General features: G+C 42.0%; 1 protein-coding gene across 2 annotated transcripts in view; it reads right to left on the reverse strand.

Annotated features, from left to right (window-relative positions):
- Positions 1-13,088, reverse strand: part of LOC147631476 (P-loop containing nucleoside triphosphate hydrolases superfamily protein) — a 34,225-nt gene extending 21,137 nt beyond the window's left edge. Inside the window, exons 1-4 of one of the 2 annotated variants that reach the window (XR_015267594.1) lie at positions 12,537-13,018; positions 11,959-12,432; positions 765-856; positions 464-586 (exon numbers count right to left, since the gene is read on the reverse strand). Coding sequence is in view for 1 of the 2 variants with exons in the window: in XM_086809874.1 (XP_086666000.1) it covers positions 464-586; positions 765-856; positions 11,959-12,432; positions 12,537-12,930 (1,083 nt within the window). In the remaining variant the exon portion in view is untranslated. Of the gene's footprint in view, positions 1-463; positions 587-764; positions 857-11,958; positions 12,433-12,536 lie in introns of both variants that reach the window. The other variant, XM_086809874.1, reaches the window with a different exon arrangement.
- Positions 13,089-17,304: the final 4,216 nt, after the last annotated feature.

Below are 17,304 nucleotides of genomic sequence, written 5' to 3' on the forward strand. Positions count from 1 at the left end.
AAGCAGCCTGTATCCAATTGGGTCAGCAAGCTTGAGGGGACAAAGAGTTACTTTGTTTTTGCTTTTACTCTTCATAGCTGAGATTCGGTAAGAGACCAGGACCAGCTAGATGCCTCTCTTAATGCTCAGTGCAACCTCAGCGGCAGTACCTGCCAAGCTCTTGTAACAGCAAGCATCCAAACCAGACAGGAAGGTACATGGCATTCTTGGCTTCTTTTCGGCAGCTGTAACACGTGTTCACACTAGGTAGGGAATTCACTTCTATGAAAAAAGCACAAGCAAAAACCAGAGAGATACTAGTGACACATGCAAATCATGAAGATCTTCCGATCAGACATTCAGCGCAATATAGAGGCAGCATGTGGCATAACAAGAATTTTTTGATTGACAAAACACAACACTTCTGTATTTAAAATATGTTTGTCAGCTGCTTGAAGTAAACAAAGCAGAAACACAAACCTACTTCCTCTTGTATGGGCTGTCTTTCTCCCTTTTTTGAGTAAGGAATATTGTCAAGGGGAGCCGGTGTTATTTTCATATCATAGCCTGCCCTTTGCAACTCAGATGGGCGCCTGCGCCCAAGCATCTGTTCAAACAAGTAATAGAATAAGTGGAACATTACATCTTGAACCAAACAGACAGATAGGTTCCAACAAAGTCCCAAGTAATAGAATAAGTGGAACTTTACATCTTGAACCAAACAAATAGATAGGTTCTCATCATTTTCTAACACTACAGCAAATACTTTAAAGATCTGATCATACATGTCTTTCAATATGTTGCATTAACTTTGGGGGGGGTACAATCGTCCGAAATTGTGCACGGCCCGTGGGTTCCACGGTTTCCTCTTGTGAGGCTACAAACAAACCACCAGATCGCAATGAGCAAACCACACTTTGTTCATCAAAAAATGAAATTGACCATCAAACTATGTTATATTGCTTGAAACCAATGATTTGATGGCATAAAGAGCGATCAAGCCTACCATTGTCATTAATGAACTCACGATCCAAGACTTTCCGTTATCTATATCACACTACACCTCACTCAACACCGCCAAACTCATTTTAGCTACTCCAATGGCTTTTTCAAATGTTTGGATGCTCAACCCCATGACTCACCCACTTCAAAAGATGAGCATTAAGGATTATCCCCTTCCAGGAGTTGCCACACTGCCCATGATGTGTCATGGTTCACACACCAAATTCAGTCACAACAGTTGGCCAACATATGTGTCTAGCGTGCTTTCTAGAGAGCCACTAGCACCCCTGGAGGCACATGGGTGAAAACAGTATTTATCCCAGCCCTAAAAAAGGGATTTTACTAGGTATTTTTGGTCTTATTTGGGGATTTTTTGTCTTGGCTGCTGGCCTACAGCCTTTAGGCTGACCGACCAGCACTCCCCCTTGGTATATATAGCCTTGCCTCGTCACTTCACCAAGGGGTACCACATCATTGATCATATCCGGTACCACACCATCTGATGCTGCTGTTGCCTCTGCCGGGCTCTACATCACATAGCTTCATCACCCTTGCCTGTCAGGACTGCACACCAGCGTTTTCTCTTCTGGCCACTACACAGGACAGTAGCCCACTCTCTGCTACAGGCCACACTGGGGGACAGCAGCCCTCTCTATTACCTTCAGCATTTACGTCAGCACTGACATCAGTGCTTATCTTCTGCATTTACATCAGGCTTACATCAGCATTCTACTTCAGCATTGATCAGTGTTTTACTTCAGCATTCATCAGTGTTTTCTCCACCACTCACGGGACGTCAGCTTCAGCGTTTTTGCCTGAGCTCTCACCATCGGGACAGCAGCCCACTCTCTACTACATCATACCATCGGGACGGCAGCCCACTCTCTGCTTATCTTCATCATCGAAGCCACTTCAGGTATGCAGCACCCGTGTCACCACCAAAGCTTGCACCACTTGGGACGGCGGCCCTCTTTGCTCTTTACCACATCAGGTACGCAGCACCCGTGTCACCAGAGCTTGCACCACTCGGGACGGCAGCCCTCTCTGCTCCTCACTTCCTCAGGTACGCAACACCCGTGTCACCAAAGCTTGCACCACTCGGATTGTAGTCCTCTGCTCCTTACCACTTCAGGTACGCAGCACCCGTGTCACCAGAGCTTGCACCACTCGGGACGGCAGCCCTCTCTGCTCCTCACCTCCTTCAGGTGCGCAGCACCCTTGTCACCACAGCTTGCACCCTTCAGGTACGCAGCACCCTTGTCACCAGAGCTTGCACCCTTCAGGTCTTGCAGCACCCTTGTCATCAGACTTGCTCCACCACCTCCACCACCACCACTCCGGATGGCAGCCCTCTTTGCTCTTCATCTACCACCTCAAGTAGAGCAGCACCCTTGTCGTCACCAGAGCCTGCATCACCTCATCTTCTGTTGCCACTACCACCTCGGAGTGCCTCTGCTTCCACCGACGCGAACCTTCGACACCGACTACCTCTCGGAGTGCTTTGCCTCACATTGACGCGACCTTTGTCATCGACCGTGCTTCAGCTCCAACATCATCCCTACTTATACACTGGTCTTTCTACTCATTGGATATGGATTAAGTAATGTGGACGGATATGGAACAATGTGAAAGACGAGAGTTCATTATAGGAACTGTATTTATGACCTGTTTTTAAATGACTGTTTTATGTCAAAAATGCCGGGGAAGCATTTTGACCGTCTTGTGAATGAGGTCGTGGTGACCTAACTGATAAAGTTGCAACAGCTGACCGGAGTCAATGGAGAACGTCTCGCGTAGCAAGGTCGGCCGAGGTCTTGACCAGCCTCAGTTCGATTTAAATGGTGAGCTTCCGGTACGGTGGATGAGCGACCAAGGAAGCGGCCAGTGAAGCACTAGGTGACCTGCGAAGGATCCTAGAGGAGGGTGCTGACCATACGGTGCTCGGGCTCTGGGTCGCCGAAGATACCCACGCGTGCATCGAGGAAGATATTGGAACAAGGAGTAAGAGTTGTTTTCTAAATTCAGGCATGGATCTGGTTGATTGACCTTGCTGATTCTCAACGGATGAGTCCATGGCTCTTTTATATGGAGCTGTTGGTTGATCTTGCTGATCTTCAACGGAGATTCCATCTTGATTTTTATAAATGATTATATTGTCGGGTACTATGAGCTAGGAACTATTGAAAAGGCCCCTGAGGGACAGGTGGTGAGCGTTCTGGTTGCCAATGATACCATAGGTACACCGATGAAGGAATGATTGGAAATAAGGATTCAACCGGAGATTTTGAGGATTATGATCAGTGACACTATGGTTTCATTAAATGATTGTTTTAAAGATAGCTGAATCTGTGAAAAAGGCAATTTCATATTGGGTGTGTAAGTGGTGTGACTGGCGTTAAATTTGCATGAATATCTGGCTAGGAGACCTAGAAACTCTTTTCCCTAGTATCCGGGACAAAACCTAACCAAATTCCTGAAATGGATCTAGAGCAAAATATGGAATCAAACACATCAAAGCAAGAATCTAGCATCCATTAATCATGAGATTAGTGATCCAATGGCTCATCACATGAATATACAAAAGAGAGAGAAAATCTATAAGTGCATGTAGCAAGAGAAGATGCACAAATAGCCTAAGTGTGTTTAACCTCTCACCAAGAGGATGACCATGGAAGGCCATATCTCCATAGATGGAGCCCAAAGGTACAAGATGACCAAAATTAGTAAAAGTGTCAAAAGGTCCCTACCAATGTACCCCAAGCCCTATTTATAGTCACTTTCTCCTTTTGCCCATGGGCCCCTATGTACATGTGGAAATCAAGCTCTATGGTTCATGACAAACCATCCCTTCCCAAAGATTTTGTCCTCAAAATCATACAAGATATTTACAATTGAATTGCAAACTCAATGTAAACCCATGGGAAGTAGAGAGGTCTTCAAAAATGTGCCTCGAATACATTTGGAATAGGAAAACCAAATGTAGTGAAGCCGGCAAACTCCTTCTCCAAAAATAGCATGTAGGACTGTTATGGCAGCCATGTTGTCGATGAAGCTTCCCTTGAAATTCTTCATGAAACCTCCATAAAAATGAGCTGCAAATGATGCGTAGCCGTACCCAAAAAAGTCCCACATATGTGTCATCAAACCAAATGATCTTCCAAGTGTGTTGGAGTAGATTGGTAACCCCAACAATAGATCCAACCAAAGCTGTCCAGAAATTACAGCACATATGAAACCTCATGATATGCCCATTCTTCATATAATAATCATGCCACTTGATCAAGGAATACTTCCATCAAGTAAACCATGTTGTTGAACATACTCCATTGATTTCCAAGTAGCCTCATCTATGGGCAAGCGCTTCCATTTCACAAGGAATTCATCAATGTTCCGGTTCCTCAAAACCCTTGTCCTCTTGTCCACAATCCTCTCCGGCTCATAGATAATCTCTCCCTCTTCATCCATCGGTGGTAACTCTTCAATCTCTTGAGGAAGAGATCCCACAAACCTCTTAAGATTGGATACATGAAACATATTATGAATCCTTGTAGAAGGAGGTAGGTCAAGCTTATAAGCCAAGTCACCCACTTTCTCGACTACCAAATATGGTTCATAGTATCTATGTGCCAACTTGGAATATGTAGGATGAGGTTGGAACCAAATACACCTTATCCTTGTGCCATAGTAGACCATTCCGAAGCTTATAATGAGAAAATTCTTCACCATCTCCTTGCTGTAATTTTCTGTAAATATGGGCAGCACTCTATTTTGGCATATTGTCCCTCAAAATGCATGTATGATCCCTTCCACCGGGGTCGAAAGGAAACTCATCCTCTTCTTTGACAAAAGAATGATCCTCCAAGTCTTCTTCATGTGTCTCTTCGCTGCAATCTTCAAACTCTTCCACATCATGAGATGACTTGGAATCATAATCCGCATCCATAATGATCATAGTAGCCACCACTTTCTTTGATTTGCAAATGTGCCCGGGTGACCACTTCTCTTTGCATTTAAAACATAGGCCTTTGCTCCTCAATTCCTCAATCTTAGGATCATCCATCCTTTGCGTCTCCTTGAATGGTTGAGGAGGCTTCTTGACAAACCCATTGCTCTTCTTAGCATCATTATGAACTCCACTTGTGGACTGTCCACTTCCAAAAGATGTATGGAAATTGGAAGTATAAGTGGATGTAGAAGAAGGTAGACTTTTCCCACATTTGAAGAAGTGTGAATTGGCTTATGAAAAGGTACATTGGGCTGAACCCTCTTATACTTTGGCTCATATAACTCCGCCAACCTCATAGCCTCTTCATTCTCATGATGGTGCGAGGGCTTGTGCTTTTGCATTTGCACAAAAGATCCAAGGAATTGTGCAAAATCTTTGTACTCCCTCTTGAGGAAATTTGGCATTTCCATCCACCTATCATGAGCTTCTCTTTGTCTCTCAATGAATGACATATGTTCCCAATCAAGCTCAACTACATCATCCATATCATACACCTCCTCTTCAAGCATGGAGAACTGATTTGCTTTGGGTTTCAAAGGTACTCTCCTTGGATCCCCAAAATTTGACTCCTCATGTCTGAATGTAGGTGCATGTTGCTTTCCGTCCAATTGAGAAGAACCCGCTTGGAATGTAGTAGGCTTCATCTCCCGCATAGAAGGCTTTCTAGCATCCGCCATGAATCCAAAAGTGACATTCTTGGTAGAATGCTCATGTGTTACCTTGGGAGCAACCTCTTGTACCATGGGTAGCTTGCCTTCCCTACGGCCTTCAAAAGCTGTCCCAAATTGCTTGCCTTCATGTAAAGCACCATGACCACTATCATAGGAAGGTTGGCTCATTGGCCGAGCGACCCTTTCTTCCAAAACTTCCATCCTTGTAGCCATAGTGTCAAGCCTACCATTGACTTCCACCCTTGTAGCCATCGTGTCCATCTTAGCATTCATTTCCATCAGCATTTGCATGATCGAATCGATGGGGATGGTATGTGAAGATTGTGGGGTGTGCTTATGGGCACTTCCGACATTCAACTCCTCATTCCTTTCTCTTGAAGTATGCCCAAAAGTATCCCCTTCTCTTGAAGTGTGCCCAAGAGTATCCTCTGGAGCATCCAAAATTCCTTGTTCCATCATTGCCTCTTCATCTTCTACCTCTTCGGAAGCCGAAGTGTTGCGCCTCGGTCGCCCTTTTGGCTTCGGCCCCATGGAAACCTTCGGTTTTAGAAATTTGGCTCTAAATTGAGGTAGGGATGTCCGATTGAAGTGATCTAAAGCTTGTTGGAGAGCTAATGAAGTGTACTAGACCACTATGCAAAGACTTGTAAGAGATGAAGTGTGCTACTATTCTCTGTTTTAGGGTTTACAGGGTTATAGGCTGAAATGGTATTTTGGGTATAACTTGAGCTAGGAATATCCAAATGCAAAACTTTTTAGCTCAAATCGAAGCCCTCGATGAGTACTACAAGCCTATGTAATTAGATTTAGAAGACCTTCAAACCCCTGTGACTAAATTAGGGTTTACTGTTTTTGTAAAAACCCTAAATTCTACCCTAAAGAGATATCGAAACGCGGAGGTTAAGGGCTCGTTGGGTAGCTCTAAGGAAGCACTAAGAGCTCATATAGTCCCTTTTAAGTCAGTCCAAAAGGGTTAGGACTGAATTAGGGTTTTTGGAAACCTGCAGATTCTTGCCAAAGTGACCCTTTTTGTGCCCAATTGATCCTTGTTTGTTCCCGCACCTTTGTCAACACCTTTTGCACTTCCTTTGCATCCCAAGGTCTGCAATTTATGTTTCACCAACCTCAATTGCCCATGCATAACCAGAATTTTGAGAAAATTTCAACATAGTCTCCTTTGTCTTTGGAGCTAAATCTCAATATTTCTCAAATAGCAATGCAATAAAAATTCCACAATCTTCTTATCAAATTCAATTTACTGCATAGCATGTGCCTCATTGCATCATCAAAAAGGCATCCCAATCCTTGCAATTCCAAGCATATGCATCACCAAAAAGGCATAGCAATCCTTGCAATCCCAAGCATATGCATGAACCAAGAGAGTGATCGTTTGAAGAGGATTGTCGGTGTAGCGCGTCGAAGCTTGCCGATCTCCCGGCCAAGCTCTTCCCACCCTCGTACCTAGTTCGAATCAAGGCACGAGTTGAGGCCAAGTCTTCACCACCAAACCTAATCCTCCACCGTACCGCTTTCCCAAGGCAATCACGGCACGGTAGATTCAAGTCATGCTCTACCCACGGGCCTCTCCACCAACACCCGGGGTACCCTCACCACATATCTAGTTTCTAGAAATATGACGTGAGTGTAAACAATCGTGAGATGTATGTAACTTGAATCTCAAAATGAGGTGAATGTAATGGGGGGAATCACTTACAAGGATGTGGCATGACTCATGCCATTTACAATATACTCATGAACCATGATGCATGAACTCATGCTTATCCTCATAGCTCCAAGTGTCCACCATTCATCCACAAATCCAACATCAATCATCAACAAGCACAAATCAAGTAATACCATAAACCAATGGTATCAAAATCCACTTGGTATCAATCCCATGAGCATTGCTTATGAGTAATTGGCATCAAATGGCATCCAAGGGCATCCATTGCATTTGAATGTAGTATTGCCAATTGATTCCAATCATCAATCAAGCTTTTCCAATGCTCACTAGCATCATTCCCATGCATAGAATCACATCCATCATAACCATCAAGAGTATGTGAGTCAATCTCTACACCATCTCATATGCATGTCCCATAGCATGAATAAGACCAACATAGGATATACCAATAGAAGCATAGACATCATCAATGGGATGTAATGTGTCTAAATGCTTCAATATCCCTTCAATAGTTCATGAAGATGTCATCATTACAACCATGGAATTACAATGAATAATGGATAAGCTTCCCTAGTTGCTCCTCAATGGCAAGAAGCTCACCATCATGTGCATGATTAAGGTTTTAAAAGGGATGACAATCCTTGATTCTTCAATGAAATTGCTTGAAAACTTGGAAGGCCTCTTACCACTTGATGCACATAAAGCTAGTTGATGAAGCATTCCCTTGATATGAAGCTTGATGTAGATAGAATCCAAGCCATCCAAAATCTCCAATTAGAATCCCTCATCACTAAAAAGATCCGAGAAATCACCAAAATGATACCAAATTCTATGGCTTTGAAGCAATAGCTTCAAATGGTAGCAAAAGGAAGATCAATGGCCGTCTTCAAAGCCTCTCAAGGGCTGTGTATTCTGCGCATAATGGACTATGCAACCGAAAATGCCATCGCTAGCCAGCAGCCCTACTCAGTCCCTTCTGTTGCTACTCAAGCTCAGCTTCCGCTACAGTTCCTTGTACGCATACATCTGCCATCAGCGCTACTCAATGTAGTCTTTCGCCACACATTATGCATCTACAAATGACGCTTGGATTATAGCTATAACTGCAGACCATCCACCATTATAGCATTATTGCATTATAGCTATACCTGCTACCAGCCACCACCATAGCTTATACTAGTTGCTGTGCAGACGACGTCATCTTGAGAATCCTTCATATGTTGACCAAGGCGCTACGCTGAGCATTGTACTGAAATTTTTCCTGTCCAGCAGAGCAGCAGCGAAGCTCACACCGCCCATGACCACCGAGAAAGAGTGGGAGTCCCTCGTCTACATGGCCAAGGTCGCCGATTCACGAAACGTTATCATTGTAGTCGTGTTGAACGGCACACAAATCTCTTCAAAAACGACGACCTGGACCCTGCGAGCTTGCAAAATGGTCGATTCGGATCGCTGCTAGGCATGCTTGGGCTGTCGATTCGAATCGCTGCCATAACCGATCTGAATCGCTGCTAGACGTGTTTGGACTGTTGATTCGGATCGCTGCCATAGCCATGTCTCTTTCCCAAAACCAAACCCTAGTAAAAACGACCAAGGAGAGACAGGAAGCAATCGTGGAGAATCACAGACTAGAGAAGAAGAATGCTCCAAGAATGCTTCAAGAAAGGTCTAATGGTTGGCCTTCCTAGGGTTTTCATGAAAATGAAAGAAGAAAAGAAATGTGCAGAAATTTTCAGAAATATGCATGTAAATTGGTACTCTATGTGTTCCTCTCCTCAAGCTCAACAAAAGCCCTAGCAAATGGAAGCAAAACGGGATGAATCTAAGGAGTAATGGCTATGGAAAGCTTGAAAAAGAAGCACAAAAGATAAACGTGATTAACAGAGAGATTAAAAGATGATTAATTTAAATTTTCCTTAATTTTTGTACCCCGCCTCAAAAATTTGATCCAGAGTGTCCAAATTAGGTCCAAATGAGCTAAATCTCCATGAAATCACATGAAATCACATGAAATGATGCCTCTCCTCCACTAATCTCCAAAGATTAAGTAGAAATTAAGCAAGATTAAGCCAAAACTCCAAGAAATCAAGAGAAAATTCAGAAAATTATCAAGAAAATGACTAATCTCATGCCCAAAACCTTGAAAATGGATCAAAATCAAGGCTCTGATGCCAAATGAAATGGATCTAGAGCAAAATATGGAATCAAACACATCAAAGCAAGAATCTAGCATCCATTAATCATGAGATTAGTGATCCAATGGCTCATCACATGAATATACAAAAGAGAGAGAAAATCTATAAGTGCATGTAGCAAGAGAAGATGCACAAATAGCCTAAGTGTGTTTAACCTCTCACCAAGAGGATGACCATGGAAGGCCATATCTCCATAGATGGAGCCCAAAGGTACAAGATGACCAAAATTAGTAAAAGTGTCAAAAGGTCCCTACCAATGTACCCCAAGCCCTATTTATAGTCACTTTCTCCTTTTGCCCATGGGCCCCTATGTACATGTGGAAATCAAGCTCTATGGTTCATGACAATTCCTAATTGGATCCCATCACTACAGTGGTTGGGCGGTTGGCTAATCCATGGGACTGGATGGGGTTAGGCTGGATTGATGGATCCGTAAAATGAGACTCAATTCTGTTATAGTACGATAGATGAAGTAAATCCCGGATAGTGATTGTTCTATGGAAAAAGAATCAACGGTTGTGCCTCTCAATGGGAAGAAAAGCGTTGGTTTCTATGATCCAATGCAAGTATCTTCCTTGATAAGTTTTTCCGGGTTCGGTTTTTGAAGAACCGAGGGATTAGTCTCTTGTCCGGATATCCATGGGCGAGGCCCCGAGTGAGGGATCATGCCCCACGCAAGGAGTGCTACTTCTGCTGCTAGCACCCCCGAATCCGTTGCGTCGAGGGGGTAGGGATCTTTCAGCAAACCTTTCCCTACCTCCAATTCCACTCCAAATCAAATGAAGATCTGTGCATCTGTTCCACTTTTGTCCCCTTGCCTTCTTGCCTTGTCCCTGAACACTTTCTTTGGTCTTCTTTTCCTAAGTATTGAGTTTGGCATTCTCACTCCACCCCTTGGATAATCATCATCCCTTGGAACCGTTTTCCTGAAAGCCTTTCTTGATATGCCCCAAGTGACATCTGACTCACAAGGTTGCCATTCTTCTTGGGTCTTGTCAAACACCACAAACCAACCTCCTGGGAACTTCTTCCATGTCTTGTGTTACTCTCCTTGGACAGTGCACCTTCATCTAGGACACCATCAGTGTTTAGCATTGCTGAACCTGAAGCTCTGATACCAATGTCACATGCGCGGAAGCTCTGTGTTTTGTTTCAGCCCTAAACACATTTCATAGGAACACATAGATACAAAACACAAAGGAGAGAGAGAGAGTTGTATTTTCAGTATATTCGTATGGTACAAAAAGGGTACATGTTCTTAGTGGCCCTAGGCATGCCCAGAAGATAGTCTTAACTCCAAGAGTCCTAATCTATGATCACATCCCCAAAAGGAATGAGATCATTCAAAAGGTTCTTGGTTGAGCCTTTATATAGGCCTTGGGACACCAACGGATGCTGGCCGACAACATCAACATCTATTGACATAAAATCCATAAATGCTGCCAACCAGCCTAGAGTGGGGCCGACCAAGTCCTAATCCTTTCTGGCGTCTTCCAGTGTCCCTACTCATCCCCTAAATCTTCTGTTTATCTGCCTTTCACAGATTAGCCCTGGGATGAGCATGTCCATGTGCATGCACATGACATCCCCTTCTGACATGAGCATTGAGTTTGGCATTCTCACTCCACCCCTTGGATGATCGTCATCCCTTGGACATCCCAAGCCCAGGCACCCAAGTGTGGAAACAGTTGGCCACAGTTGCCCCAGTTGGCAGCCAGCCATCCGATCCTAGAGCAGACAACTAGCCCTAAAGGAAAACTATAAATAGGCGACCGAAGGACCAATAGGATGCTCCATTAACGACATCCCCTTCCCCGCTAGTAAGTTGAGGAAGTGGGCATGCGGCAGGCAGCCACTAACAGACGATATGCCATAACATGTATGTAATGTAGCTGCAGGACATCCCCTTCCCCACTAGTAAGTTGAGAAAGTGGGCATACAGCAGGAAGCCACTGACAGAAGAGCTGCCATAACATGTATGTAATGTAGCTAGAAGTTCTACGACTGCTGGGGACCTCCAGGCCAGAATTATATGCCTACACACTACAGATCCAAGGGGCAAAAACAAAAACCAACATGAATCCAGGGCTTACATGCAGTAAGATCTCAAACACTAAGGGGAAGCATGCAACATGAGGAGCCTCCAACCTGGCCACCTCTCTAAAAAGGGTCAGGGCTGGCAGCTCCTAGTCATATAGATCCGATTACCAATCAGCCAACAAGACCCCAGGGCTCACTTAAGAGGCCCCTGATGACATAAACAGCAGCAAGCCCTTGCATAATGCTATCAAAGAATTCTCAGCCACATGCCTTTCTTAATTCACTAATACTGAGGTCGAAAAAGAATAATGCATCCTTTACATGCAAAACTGTCCTAACATGAACTGTCCACAATGCACAGTCCAAAACCAAGATCTCTACCTTCTTCTCCTGGCAGAGGGTAACCTTCGAAGAGTCGCTTCGATGTCTTGTCTTGAGGATCCAGCCGCATCACTCTTTTCCCTTTTTTTTGCGAACCCACACCCCAAGCTTGAGCGCTGACTTTTGAATCTGCACCACCCTGCTTCTTATCTTGATTCCACAAAGCTTTCTTCACTGTCCTCAAATCCTTTCTTGGGAAACGTACTTCTGCTGGCCTTGTTACAGACTTTCTACCCTGCTTTTGCTTCTCCACACCCCGAGGGTGAGTGCCATCTTTTAAATCTGATCCCTCTTCTGATTGTTCTTGTCTCCGGAAAGCTGTCTTCGTAGTGGTTTTCACAAAACTTGGTTTTTCTGATAATGCTACAGACCTTCTACTACGTCTCTCTCCCACAGAACTTGCCACATTTTGTCTTGAAGAGCCAAGAGCAGAAACTGATCTCTTTGATGTCCTCCCTTGTTTCTGTGATTTACCTACACAAAACACAGAGAAAAGAGTACCAGATACGTGGACTAAGAATGTGAATTTATGCATGTCAGCTACATATATTTGTATGTACTTAAGCAAAGCAGCATACCTGGACCAAGACTCTTCCTTTTAACTGCTCGTTTGGAGATCGAGCCCCGCTTCAGCGAAGCTTTTCTGCCAAATTTGGTACTAGAAGAGGCGTAATATCTGCTGCCAAACAGTTGCAGGGAACCATGAAAGGAAAGAGGGGCTATGTTTGCAATGGAGGTACTATGGAGGGCAACCATTTTTCCAAGCTCAGCCCTTGCTGCGGTAGAGGGGTTATAATGACGCACAAATGCAGCTGTGTGGATGGCTGGGAGAATCATTTTCCTTTGCCCTCCTGCTGATGATGATGATGACGACGACGATGCTGTCCTAGCCGTGCCTAACAACACAGCTGCCGCGGCTTCACCTAGCGAAGAAAGCCTAGGACGCAGAATTGCACGAGTAGAGATAGCCATGGCGCTTGCTCATCTTTGAACCCCGCACATAGCTTAAACCCTAAGAGAAGTTTTCCGTTGTTATGCACTGGAAGGCTCCACATTTCTAAAAGTTTTTGTTAGGACTTGGTGTGAATATAACATACCTCATACCTCTGTTGTAGTAGTCCCAATACAACAGGATGTACCTTTTTTTTGGGACTAATAATATATATATTATAAAAAGAAAAGAAAAACTTTACATTGCATACTTTCTAGCCCCACAATCAACCATCAACAACAAAAAAGTCAACCACCATTAAGCAGACAACACACTAAATCCCATCTATCATCCTCTGATACAAAAGAAGATTCATCCTAGGATAGCTGGTACCCAAGTAAAATGCAAACCTCCACCAAAGCTTCGCTTGAATAGCCCCTAGGGGCCTGTTTTTCTAGAACATCACCCTTCATCTCCCCTTTCTGAAACCAGATTTTCACAGTAGGTCTAATCCCCAAAGGGTTCTCAACAAATGCCACAAAGATGTAACTTGCTTGCTTGACCTTCTTGTACCATTTCTTTGTTCTAGGTCCATATCTAACAAGCTTAGAATTCACCCTCTGCTTTATGAGACCCTGCAATCAATACACTAGATCATTAGGCTCAACCCAGTATGTTTGCAAGTGACCCCAAATGGAGAAGGATCAGATGATAGCAGATTGTAGGCACTGAATCAACTGAAACAGCTCATATAGACCAACACATACATATGCATTTATACATCAATCCACTAATATCAATTCTTGTGTCACAAGCTTTCTAAAACACAATGCAATTTCTGGAATTCTAGATTTCCCATAAGCAATAGCATCTGATGATATTAAAGATCACATCAACATGTCTACCATTAGTTGTCCATCTACCAGTCAGCCAGTCCCCCCACCACTGACATTACACCCCTAAACAGTTTGAACCCATTTCCCAATCTTAACCCGAGCTCCTCTAATAGCAGGGCAATCCCAAAATGTGTGCTTTCCATCTTCCAAGGCAGTCCTACATGAAACGGGACCCTTTAATCTTCTTAAAGAGAATAATCAAAAAACTCATAAAATATACCAAATATTAAAACAACTACTTGAATTAAGTTGAAAATTAAAGCATATAACAAAACATAAGGCAAGAGAAAGAAAAACATCACCATCAACACCATGCTGGGTGCAATCTTCCTCCCCCTTGTGCGTGGCCTTCCCCCACACAAGAGTATTTCATCAAAAATAGGCCATAGCCCCCAAAAATATACAAAGTGTGCTTTTAGAGAGCACGACACTCTTCCACAATAAAAATAGAGTGTCCTAAAAATTGGGGCTAGGGTAAAGCCTTTAGGCTTTATTAAATTCCACATTATAAATGTATCTTTCCTAAAGTTCAAAATGGAAAAATCAACTACTAAGGTTACTAAATATGATGCGCATAAGAAACATTTTCCTCGACATTATTTATCAATCCTCGTAATCTTCTTCACCTGAAAATATAAGCGCAATTAATAATTAAATTAATCCCACAAATATTAAACAGGCACAAACCATAACCAACTCATGACTACCAGGCGTAAGTACTTCCAGGGATCACCCTGCCAATACAAACCTAATTGAAATAATCATAGACGGCCCCAAGCATACATCATATACCGCACGTATTAATATTTATAGTGGTGTCACCCACAATATTAACCTAGCCGGCATGACGCAAGAGTAACCTAGGCGTCCCCAAATTACTCAAGAGGAAAAAATAATATTCTTAAAGAGAACTTAAAATATATTCTCATAACATCCCTCTTGCTTGAGTTTGCAATTGTCCTCAATTGTAGGTTTGCTGGGTTTGAAAAGAACAAAGGATCTCAGGATAAGCTCAGAAAAATTTCTCGGCATCCACCATTTTGCATCTTCTTGAGGATGGTTTTTGAATGTCAGAAGATATTTAATTAACATGGATCATAACAGTCCCCCCTGTTGGGAATCAACTGTCCTCAGTTATGCAATCAATGAGTGGATGGCTTCATGGCACAAGTGGAGGACAAGATCATCATATCAAACAATTTTTGAAATTAAAACCAAACAAGTGAACGCATGTGTAATGTATCTAACTGTCCCATACCACAGAGGTACCTTCCACATACAAACACTCGCTGGTGAAAGATAGAAGACATAGATACGTCTGGTGTAGCCATGTAAAACCAATCTAACGTCCCATACCATAGATTAATTCCACACGACACTACCTTAAGAACAGAAGTTTGAGACGGAGTAGCTAATTCCCTCTGAAACTTTCATTCTGACATAACTTTTCTCTATGCTCAAAATTAGACTACAAGTCTTATTCCAAAAATGAATTAGGTTGAAATAGAAATTCTTATCAACTTAAGATTGAAAAATAATCACTTACATTACTGTCAATAACTTGATGAATTCTGGGGATTTGTTCTTGATCTTAATCTTGTAATTGTCTAACTAAATTCTCTGGTTTTATTTTTGATCTTAATCTTGATGAATTCTCGAGATCTGTTTTTGATCTTAATCTTAATCTTGAAATCAGAACTTGAAGAAAGATATCTTGCGCCCTAGTTGATAGCAAGAACTTGATATACTAGTAATGAATCTTGGCTTGGATTAGAATACTTGAATGGACAAAAATTGAGAGATTAGTCTTTAATTAATCATAAGTGCAATTCTTGAATAAATCTTGTTCTTAAGGGGTTTAAATCTTGTGGTTGAATATATCTTTGACTTAGAGCAATTCTTGGTCTAGAAAGAATCTTGTACTTGGATAGATCTTAAACTAGAACAGTTGAAAATTTAAACAAAACTTTACTTGAATTGGTATAAACTTCGTAATTGTGATTGGTATACAAGTTAAGCTTGCTAATCACTTGAGAGCTATCACTAAATTCGATGGTGAAGCAATTGATAACTTCAATCAAAGTCTGGGGAAACTTGCTTGGTGCTTGAATCTTCAAATTGGTCTTAATCTTCTATGAAATGTCTAGCAATCATTTTTACTTGAATTTGGACAACTAGATCTTGAAGATAACTTTTGCTAATCTTGTCTCAATCTTTCTAGATAGGTCACGGTATCTAAAATTCTTTTCAGGAGCTAAAGTTTTCTAACTAGGTCTAGAAGGAAATTATATTCAGAAAATAGATACAAAAGCAAACAAGAAATTGTATACAATAAATAATTTTTAACACATACCTCCACCTTTGGTTAATGTGTCGAGTGCGTTAACCTCGGTGTCAAGCATGTCATTTGCTGCAATTTGGTTCTTCTTTTTAGTTGGGTAAGATTTAGCATAATGTCCCAACATCTTACACCTAAAACACTTAACAATAGACAGCTTGGATACGATGTCATTGGTCGGGCTATGCATGTCAGATGCTTCCATAGTTTTAACTTTCTTCTTAATATATTTGTTCATTCTACACAGATGTCGTTCAATCTTTCTTTGAAAGTTGTCCCGATGCTCTCGTTCTTGATTCAAAAGAATATGGAGAGAATCAAGTTGTTCCTGAATAGTACGATGGTGCTGCAGATATTCACCCATTTCCTGACAATTAAAAGGAATAAGAAAAATTTAAAACAAGAGAAAAGATAGGGTTTCTTATCTCATATGGAACATCGAGCTAGATGTGAGTCCTGCCAAGTTAGCTCAATACACAAATGCATAATTTTTCAAGAAATAGTCCATGTACTCTTTAAAATCAGAAAACTAGCCGTAGATTAAAGCAACATTTTAATGATATCTTCACTAACAAGCTGTTTATATTATTCGGACTTCATGAGGATTTAAAAAAACAACATTATTCACAAGAATTTGACAACTCTCAAAATTTCTCTTGAGGTAAGTTCTACAAACTAACTATATGTACATGAGATTCTTTTCGATAAAATATGATGGGAATAGTCAAAAAATATTTTTCTTTTGTAAAACATTTTACTGATCTCATTTAAGCTTATTTGAAAGTTTTTAAAGCTTAGTCAAGAGCTTAGATATATATAAAGCTTTTATGCTGGTTAATAAGCTTTTAATTAAGCTTATTAAAGCTTTTATAAGCTTTCTTTTTCTCCCACGAATATTTCGACAGCGCAGAGCGCTAGAGTAAAAAAAAAAGAGAATTTTAAAGGGAGAATTCAGCGCCTACTGAATTTCGCACAGCATGCGCAGGCCGTCGGCGTCGGATGAAGGCAGTAGCGTGCTGTCTCGCCGGGTATGAAGGAGGGAGAGAGAGATTGGAAATTTTATATATATATATGGCTTTTACTCATTTCTCATTTCTCACAGAGAGATGCGCTTTTATTAATTGAGAGAAATTAAGAAAAATCCATCACCTCCCACCCTTGATTATAGAAATTGAGCAAAG

The sequence above is a fragment of the Cibotium barometz genome, chromosome 15 (assembly GCF_041138505.1).
Source record: "Cibotium barometz isolate CiBa-2024 chromosome 15, ASM4113850v1, whole genome shotgun sequence".
NCBI lineage: Eukaryota > Viridiplantae > Streptophyta > Polypodiopsida > Cyatheales > Cibotiaceae > Cibotium > Cibotium barometz.